The 10,679-nt window shown below is 36.0% G+C and overlaps 1 protein-coding gene across 1 annotated transcript; it reads right to left on the reverse strand.

Annotated features, from left to right (window-relative positions):
* Positions 1-3,708: 3,708 nt before the first annotated feature.
* Positions 3,709-9,397, reverse strand: LOC110032487 (BTB/POZ domain-containing protein At5g66560-like). The gene is given in 5 exon segments (XM_020736136.1): positions 3,709-4,441; positions 4,443-4,714; positions 7,791-8,951; positions 9,033-9,102; positions 9,188-9,397. Coding segments are annotated over 5 exon segments (1,827 nt in total). The 5' UTR covers positions 9,232-9,397; the 3' UTR covers positions 3,709-4,161.
* Positions 9,398-10,679: the final 1,282 nt, after the last annotated feature.

Genomic DNA, 10,679 nt, shown 5'->3' on the forward strand with positions numbered 1-10,679 from the left:
TTTTATCGAGAGTATTCTTAGGTAACTTCAGCTACCTAAGATGTAATTAACTATAGGGGCTTGCCCTTATAGGAAGCTTTTCCCGAACCCAGTATAATATAAACTCTATTTAATTCTTTATATTAAATAGGGGAATTTGTCGGCCAATACATTAGTTTTCGCAGACCAAACGAATGTCATAATTTTCTCTAGTTTATTTGATCGAGCCTCACCCTCAATTCTTGTGTTCATCCTTCGGGATAGATATAGGATTTGAGGTAAAACGCTCTTTCATCTAAACTATGAAAATTATGGGGTCAGTTTGACTTCATCTTTTTCAAAATTAATTTTTTTTAAATGTGCTTCCGAAGCGGGCAACGGGATTTCAATTCCGATGACCGACAGCTTCTTACGGGCAAACCTCACACCAAAAATAGTGCCGATAATCATGACATCATTTCTTACTCCATAGCATATGATAATTAGCTCTCATTCTTCTTTTGGTGGATGATAACTCTCCCTCTCTCTTTTATTGCATGATATGCCCAACTCATTACGCACTACTTCATATGAGAACTACCACTTGCTATTTTTAATTAATAATTATTTAAAGGATTTTTAACTTATACAAATTTAAAAAATATTAACTTAAATATTTTTATGTATTAACGAAAAGTGTTTATGTGACAAACAATTCATTAGCATCATGGATGCTCATGCTAATGTGAACTAGTATGATCAAGATGTAATAGAATGATAAATTAACTTCATTATTAATGCTTCATGAAACAAAATTGTGTAGCCATAATTATTTTTAATTATTAAATCAATGTTTTGCACATAATAGCGATAATGACACAATTAATATTTTTATTAAATTATTTTAGGACTAATGCAACTATAAACTATGAAGATAAACTTTATTGCCTTCATCCCATAATAATAAGAAAAAAAAACTAACAATTATGTCCTCTCAGATTTCAAATAGCATTTGGTAAGACTATGTTAAAGAAGAACTCAGCCACACACTTGAGTTATGGATTATTAGTAACACATGTAATAAAATGAATCAAAAACTAGTAATATAATTAAGTATAGCGAGATTTTATATGTCATCGTGCTAGTTGCTCTTCTTGAATCTAAAATAGTGAGGGGCTTTTAAGCTTAAAATTACCCAAAAGAGTTTTTTCTTTTCTATTTATAGAAGAATAATCAAAGAATAAATGTACTATTAAGTAGATAAATGATTTAAATAAATTTAAAATTTTTGGTTGCCTCATCATAAATACTTGCTTTTAATGTTCTTGTGTGACTCAATTCTTCTTAAACCATAGTGTATCAAGTAAAATATTATATGTTTTTTGTGCTTCTCAAGACTTGTCCTAGCTCCAACATTACCCACTTAAACATTAAACTTGCTTTTTATAGATTTTATCTATCAATTTTGCTATCTAATATCTTTTTTTAAAATTTAATTTTTCATTGCCTCATAAACTTTGAAAATCACTTATTCATATTACACGTTAAGGCGGAGTTCTTCCATTTGAATGACAAGTTTACGATATCGTACTTTTTATCCTTAGTATGGTAGGCTTTAACCCTAAATCTAAATATTGGTGATAATTTCTAGAATTTTATGAATTATTAATAATGTGTAATCTCTCAACATAAGGAAAAAATATTGCGTTCGGAGTCCGGCCGCAAGCTACAACATGCTATACACTACTGTTGTTTTTTTTCTTTTTTTTCCTCCTCCGCTCCGTTCAGTGTATCACGTCCGTTGTCCGGACGCCATATTTTTTCCAACATAAAGGCTCCCATGGTAAGGTCCATGACAAGCTCTTCATCATTTGCCATAGCTTGATGTGTAGCAATATAGTTTTTTTGTTAGGTTGCTGAAGAGAATTCTTTTATTTTTTATGTTAGAAATAATAGCCCACCATCAGAATGGATCATACACAACATCTAAGCGGTGAAATAAAGTTAGAAAAGAATAAACTAGATTCAAAGTAAAAAATCAAAACCAAGTTGGTGTTGATATTAAGGATTATAATCTCTAATAATAACGCCAAAAATCTAGTACAAAAGAATGCCTACGGAATAGTATTTTATCACATAAGTAACAAAGTGTTGAACATAAACATTATCCTATAAAACATATATCACTAAATTTCAATATTAACTTGATTCTAGTTTTATTTTTATGAATGAATACAGAGTTATGGCATATCCTATAATAACCGCTTCAAAAAAAAAAACCCATATGAGTGTCGTTTTGTGAAGAAGTATCGTTTGAGCGAAAATAAAACAAAACTTACCTACCTCTCTCTCGTTTCCTACATTTTCTCAATGAAAATTTTGGGCAATAAATAGAGAGCATGAGATAGAAGAAGTGAGTGTGTGTTTGTGTGTTTGTGTGTCTATGTGTGTGTGTGAGAGAGAGAGAGTGAGTGAGAGAGAGAGAGAGAGGTGAAGCTGTGAAGAAGAACATAAGAAGAAGTGTGTGCCCTAACTGAAGAAGATGAAAAAGAGTTGTGGGTGACTTCTTGAAGGGAGAGTATACATGTGGTGGTATGTGAATGTCTAGTCGAGGTGAGCACCAAAAACGGGTGCTTGCATGAAGAGGAGCAATGTCACAGATGAGGCGAGAAGAAGATATGAAGAAGAGAAGTAGGGGCTTCTTGTCTATGAGAAAGTAGAGTCAGCATCAAAGCAATGTTGTTCGCCGCTCGTTGCAGGCTCATCGGAGTGAAGAAGAAGAAGAAGAAGAAGAAGAGAAGGAGCGGCTTGTGCTTAGGTTTGGCGTCGTTCTATGAGATGAAAGCCCGTGCCCCAACCGATCAAAGAATAAGAAAAGAAGTCCAAAGAGGAAGAGGTGTACAACTCTGAAAAAGATGAGATGAGTGAAGGTAGTAGATTGCGGGCTTTCTTGGTGCTGGAACTGAGCCACACTCAAAGGAAGAGGAGGTCGTGTGTGCGAGAAGAGCTGATGACCAAAGGATTAAAATAGGTAAGTTTAAAATTTTAACTATTAATTAAGGAAATATTATCTAATTAATGTTAACATAAAGTTTAATTGTATCAGTATTGGAGCGAATAAGCCCTGAATTTGACAATGTAAGGTAACACTAACTTCCTGTACGAAGGAAGAGGAATAATCGCGGGTTTGAAGTGGAAAGCCGAGGCCCGTCAAAACCCTAATTTGCAACTTAATGTAAATTTTCGTATTGGAATTATTCATTTGAAATTTATATACATTAACTTGATATAAATTTAATATATTAATATGAAATTATGTTAATTGAGGTTAGAGATGCTAGCAAGAAAACAGTGTGAGTCAATGAAGAGATTGTTTTACTCTTAATTCCTTGCTCTTTGCCCAAAGAGCTTCCTCTCCCATCCTATCCTGTTTTATCAATAGCATTTTGATTGTTCATTATAGGCTATTAAAAATACCATCAATGCAATTCATATATTTTACTTCAAAAACACATAAATCAAAACAGCTTTAATATCATTGAATTTATTTTAGAATTTATTTTGAAATTAATATCATAACATAAATTCAATAATTATCAAGCTCAATTTCATACAACTAGCACAAGTACCTTTTAACACTACTTTTTCCAATTTATTTTCCACCAACATAACAACCACCCAATCACAAGATTACTTAAATTTTAAGTCCATAGCACATACTTCTTATCTATTTACATATTTCGCATCGAAAACTTTCATATTTACAAACATATCACTAAATTTTTTAATATCACGACAAAAAAAACAAAAAAACACTCACATCGCATTTAGCTGGTGTGAGCTCTATTTTAGTCATTTAAAACCCTTTAAATCCGAGGCTCAATCTGCTCGTAAGGAAAAAATATTGCATCAGGAGTCCTCATGCAGTTTTGCATTACGATTCCAATTAGGACTTGCCACGTGTACAGACCGGTTGGGGGCCTGTCTGTACACGTGGCAGACTCTGATTAGAGTTCTGATGTAAAAAATGCAATCAGGCCTCCTGATGCAACAATTTCTTGCAAGACAGCCCTTAAAAATGAAAAAACACAATTTCATGCCTAATTTTAAAACACCAAGAGTGTTATGTATGTAAAATAATAAAAATTCCGTGTGAGATGTGTAAATAGACAAGAATTATGTGCTATGGATGTAAATTTACCATCATCTTTTCGAGCTCTGCTCCTCAACCGACATCTTCGTCCCCACCGCTTGCGAATCGAAAACCTGCGTTCTCGACTTGCACCCCAGCTTCCTCCCCAGAGATCCCCACCCCCCGGCAGGCGGCCGCCGCCCTCCTCCGGCCTCCCCGCTGCGATCAATCCTCTGGATCGCACGGCGCATGCTAGAGCACTCCCGCTCCAGATCCTGCACCCTGTTCCTCATGCTATCCATCCCCAGCCTCAGGGTCTGATTCTCCTGCGCGGCCGCTCGCCATCTCCCTCCCTCGGCCGGAGGCGGCGGCGGCGGCGGGGGGCGCGGGCGGCGGCGGCGGCGGCTGAGCGGCCGGTGGTGGATCTTCCTCCTCCGCCGTCAATAGGGTTCCGGCGATCGCCTGTCGGAGCTGGAGCTGCTCGAAGAAGAGGACCTGAACAACTGCTCGAAGGGGGAGCCTCTCGTTCTGGGCGGCGTGGGTGCAGGCCTCTAGGGTTAGCTTCCGGAAGTTCAGCACCCCGGTTAACTTCTCCTTCTCTGTCTCCGTCAAGGATGGGTGCGCCTGTTTCATTCAAATTATTCCATGATGGTTAGGGTTTGGTTCAAGTAGTGTTCGGTAAATAATTTAAATCTTAATTTAACTGCAGTGTTTGTGTGTGTCGGGGTAAAAAATATTAGGTCAGGACTACTTATACACCCAAAATTCAATAGTGGGGCACCACATGTCAAGTGGACCCCATAAATTTTAACACTGATCAATCCCAATGTGTTGCGGTGGAGCCACTTAACACGTGACGCTCCACCATTGGACTCCGGACGTAAATCATTGAACTCCAGACACAAATTACGTCCAGAGCCTTCGCGTGTGTGTGTGTGTGTGTGTGTGTGTGTAAATTAAAGTTTTAAGGGTTGCATGTGTAAATGGTGGAAAAAATTTGGTATGTACACAGAAATGTGTACGTCTGTAACATGCAAACATGTTACATGGAGAATTTTGGGAGGTTATAACTGAGTTATACCACCTCTAACCTCTCTGTAACATACCTGTATATGAAAACAGAAACGCAGAACTTATTAGAAGGTACAGGTAAGTTCTTGCTTATAGATCAATTAAAGATATAATTAAAAATTAGATTTATTAATACTTGTTTATAATAATTAGACCAAAAATAATTATTTAGTAATTTATAAGCGCAATTAATTAAATATTACTTTCTTTTTAAAATTAAAATAAGTAGTTAAAACTTATTTAAAATAATGAAAATTTTATTAATATTTTACTTCACTAATTAAACTAAAAAATCTAATTCATTAACTTAATTAAAAAAAATAGTTAAAATTTAATGACAAGAATTTAAAATTTAATATGTTTTTATTTATGTAGTTTAGATTTTTAATTAAATCATGAATTTGACTTCGATCGTTTGGTTGGATGTATTCAACAAATCTATAATTTAGAAAAGATTAAAAGAAATAGTTTTCAAAGAATATTTGGTAGCATTAAAATCAAATAAAATGAAATTATTTTTTTAGGATGAACATGAAAACATAATTAAACTCTCTCTCTCTCTCTCTCTCTCTCTCTAAGTGGGGTACCATGTGGGAATAATGGGTAAGAGCTAGGAAAAATGATTGGGGTGATGTTGCTTGATTAAAATATAATTAAGTGTTAAAAATGAACCAATATACTTGATGAATAATTTAAAATCGCTTGATTAATATTTAATCATGTTTATTCAAATTAATAAATAAATAATTTTAAATATTTTTTTAAATCACATTAATCAAATTGAATAGTCCAACTCATTTATTAATGTTCATGAAAATATTCAATTATTGTTTAACAAGTAACTTGTTAAATGCTCTGTATTTATATAATATATTATTTAAATAAAATTTAATTAATGATAATTTATTTAATTATAATTAATATTAAGATATGATAATTTAATATCAATATCATATATATTTAATACTTTCTTAATATTTTATTTAAATAAATTAATATTTTAATATATATTTATCTTATTTGATTGAAAAAAAATTACTTGCAACTTATGTATCATACATTTTATTTGATATAAACCACTTAGATCCTAATATGAAATATATTTATTTAAATTTTTAAAATCATTTATTATTACCCTTGCATGAAAACACAATGACAAATTGAATTTTTTATTTTATATGAAAAGATAAAATGCTTATTTTATTTTTTTCTCCTCAGTTAATATAACCAACAAGCTTAAGTACAAACCAAGTATGATAATTAACAAAAATAAACAGGACAAATATGAACATATATGTGAGTGTTGAATCCTGATTTATCTGTGAATCACAATCAATGATAGAATAAGAAATGAGAGAGAGAGAGAGAGTAGAGAGAAATACACAATAAGAAATACACAATATTAGGGAGCACAATATATAAAATTACATATTTGTTCTTACTTTAATGAATGCGTTATATGATATTTTGAGTATTTTACATGTATATGCATTCGGCTCGACCACCCTATTACTTGATTGACTGGAATGGGTTGATCCTGGTTTGACAAGACATGCATTCAATTATGTTGAGTTAGGGTTATTAGTTGACCTTTGATGACCTTAGGGTGGGCAAGAGTTGACTCGATCGACTTGGCTTTACCAATCGGCTGTGCTATTCTGATTGTTGACTATTAATCCCCAGGTAAGGAATTCCTATTGGTAGAGCAAGACTATCAAATAGAGAGTGTATTGTTGTAATCCGACATGTAGCTTACTCCTTGACGAGGTGATCATTTGAGATGATTCGTGTGATTATGTTATAACCAAATCTCAGCCTCTAGCGAGGGATCTCAAGGACGCCCACGAGATGGCTAGCAATATTGAGCTTTTTTCTTCAATCAGGTTATAATGATAGGTAGGTCAGTGCCTCTGCTTGGTTGATTGGCTTTGATTTTTGGTTCAGTGACCTACATTCGATCACCCTCTAGCCCCAATTCAGAGGGGGTTGTAACTAGTCAAGTAGACTGCTGGTCTTTAGCCTATGTGCTCTTCCTAGTCGCACTCCTTTATCATTTTGTCCGTTGGATCTCCTCGAAATTCATGCAGATGTATAGAAAGCTAAACCCAAACTCGAACTGAACATGACTAACTTATTATTCCATCAAGCAAAGTCCAAGGCATGACATCTTGGACTCAACTCAACTTAACTCGATTAAAACATTACCAACCCATAGTAATTGCGATGAAATGGGTTTAGGCTCGTCAAGATGAGAATAACATAGAGATATAAGATGACAAAGATGTTGGGTGATGACAATAAAATTGGTTTCAAGGTCCATAGTCATGACTAAAATGATAATGGCATAAAAGGATGGGTAGTGGAGCATCATAGAACTTAGGTTTCGATGGATTCATTTGAATAAAATTGATTATATTTGACTCCAATGAATAATTTAAATATCTTAAAATTATATATATTCAATCAACATAAACACCTTTTTTTCCAAACAATTTTTTAATAAAATTAAATTTAATTAATTTTTTAAATTTGAATTAAATTAATTCATGACTAATTTGAGTTAAATTTTTAATAATATTTCTACATATAAAAGAAATTTATTAAAAGTTCATGTCTTTCTCGAACATACCTTAAGGTAGACATCAATGGCGCGGTAGAGGCCATCATCGTAAACCCTAGAATGGTCCGGCAGAGCAAGCGCAATGTCGCAGAACTTATCAATCCGAAGGTTAGCATCCGAAGCTACCTCCGCCAGGTACCCATCCACCAACCTTCCCACCGCCAGGAACGGCTCCCCGTTTCTCGCCGGGAATCTCTCCATGTTCTCCGATGAATCCACCGCTGCAGTCGCAGAAGAAGCTTCTTCAATGTAGTATCGAAGAATCCGATCCACTGTGTCCACGTCGTACAGCGTCTCCACTAGGTACGAATAGCTCGGCAACAAGAGATCGTCGATCGTGGCCTGCTCGAGCTGTGCGGCGATCTTCTTCTCCAATGCCGTTTTGAGAGATTCGGGCGAGTGAAGAATGTTCGCGGTTCGAAGTAGGCCGAAGAGAAATTGGGCGGTGATGAATGCGGAGCTCTTCCCCGGTGAGAGATTGATGATTATTGTTTCGAGTAGATCTAACTGAGCTGGCTCGGATGGCGGCTGCGATGTTTTAACATTCCGCTTGGATCGAGAAAGCCCGGGGATGGCTCTATTGGCGTAGCAGACCAGAGAGCCCTCTATGAGCTCTGCGCTAGGGTTTCTCTCCTTCATCGCGGATATTACACGCTTGTAGAAAGGGAGATTAAGAATGGTGAGATCTTCCATCCAGTTAGCCGATCGGATCCCATTTTTGCGGCGATCGGAAACCGGCCAGCTGAAGAGGGAGCTTAGTTCGGTTGCGCAGGCGCTGCTGACTATCTTGTCTATGCATCGCTGAATGATGCGTAGATCCTCTGCGAGAGGAAGCAGAGTTTCGCAAGTCTTAAGTGCTTTCACGGATTGGGAAATGCTGTGGAAGACCGATTGGGTGAGGAATTGCTCCGTACGACTAGCAAGGTTGTCCTCCGCGAAATCTTCGGTCATCTCGAGGTACTCGGCGGCGCATCGGAGAGGAGCCGCAGTGATGGAGGAGAAATCGATCCTCACGCCGTAACAAAACTTAGCAGCCGCCTCGAAGGCTGCGGATTCAGCAGGGAAGTCGTGCAGAGAAATCCGACGGATTTCTCCTTCTCCTACTTCTCCCTCCTCCTCTGGTTCCGATAACACTTCGTGGAGTTTCCGGCTCTTCAGCATCAACGGGAACTGCAGAAACGAGCTAGAAATCAGAGATTGAAAAGAAAAGGAACATAAAAAGGAGCTTAGGGTTTCTTGATTTTGGCCGACCTTGTGGAGATGGAAGCTCATGGAACCGACTTCGATGATCACATCGCTGGGCAAGCCGGTGGTGCAGAACCTGAAAGAAGCGAATGGTAAGAATTTGTACAACTCGATGGAGAAAGGAAGAGGAAGAAGAAGTTGAAATTAATCGATGTGCTCACCATGCTTGACTTCCTGCAACTGCGACGATCTTCTCTCCCGCCATTCGTCTTCTTCCTCTACTCTTTAAGATTCATTCCTCTTTAATTTCTTTCTGGATTTGAAGCCATTTTTTGTCTGTGGAGAGCATTGATGACCGGCGGTCGACGGACAGGATAAATTTGCAATTTCTTTCTTTTAATGCAATTTTTTTCTTTTCGGCCCAATTTTATTAAGAGCAAACTCATAAAAGAAGCATAATGATGTCGAATTTAAAATGTTTATACTTTATTTCATTGATAAAAATAATGGTTTTAATTAAAGTGTATTATTTTTATTTTAAAATGATAATTTAATCACTTAATTTTTGTAATGTTATATATCTAATACTTAAATTTTTATATTTAATTTGTAATTTTTTAATCGTCTTGAAAATTGATTCAAAATTTTGGCTGGGATCTAGATCGGATCCAAATAAACGAGCTGAGATACGAGCTAAAATTTTTTATTGAATTTTTTTCAAGCAGATTTCGAGTCGACCCTAGCTCAGCTCGAAATCTGATCTTTTAATACATCTAGTGCTGTTAGTGCTGTGAATTTAATAAATTTAGCTTGAAGATCATTAATTGCTTGAGAATTGATTCGAAGTTTGGTTTGAATCGAGATCAGAACAAAATCAACAAGACGATCTAAATTTTTTTATCAATTTTTTTTTGAGCTAACCCCAGCTTCGCTTGAAACTTTTAGTGCTACATATGGAGGTCCTCAAATTATATTTATTACATATAGAGATTGTCAAACAGTTAATTTAAAGGACTCTGTTCAGCCCTGTCTGCCTCCATTGGCGGAACAGCAAGACCGCAGACTCTTGTCCCATCTATGCAACCAATCTCTCGTTTTTGCCCAAAACAATCAGAACTCTCATATTTCTCATCTCTCTACACCGCTCCGCTTCAATTCAATGACATCTCTTCAACATGCCTCCAACACGGCTCGCTCTCCTTTTCTCAATTTCTTTCTAGCTCAAATGACGATTGTATAAGAGACAAAGAGAGGGATAGGGGAAGAGAGGAAGAGCTCTTCGGTGCTTTGAGTTAGGGGACGAGAAGGCTACGGCCTTGCTGTTTCGCCAATGGAGAGATACAAAAGGATAACAGAGTCCTTGAGGTGTAAATTAAATATTTAGAGACCTCTATATGTAATAGATATAATTTGAGGACCTCTATACATAAAAATCCCTCCATAAAAATAACAAAAAGAATTGATTAAAGTCATCAGAATCCTGCATTTTGATCCACAAGGAAAGCTAAAAAGCACCTATACAGTGTGAGAATTGATTGACTCGACCGTTACCTTCATTCCAAAAGGTTCTCTAAAAAAGCAAACTATTGGAAATGTTCATGAAAAAAGGGAGGCTTCATATTTGTTGTTAAACATGATGTCCACGTCTAGCTTTCCTTTCCATTGGAAGCGAACATTTTGTCCACACTACTCTATATTATATATATATATATA

This window comes from Phalaenopsis equestris, unplaced genomic scaffold (genome assembly GCF_001263595.1).
Source record: "Phalaenopsis equestris unplaced genomic scaffold, ASM126359v1 Scaffold000951, whole genome shotgun sequence".
Lineage (NCBI taxonomy): Eukaryota > Viridiplantae > Streptophyta > Magnoliopsida > Asparagales > Orchidaceae > Phalaenopsis > Phalaenopsis equestris.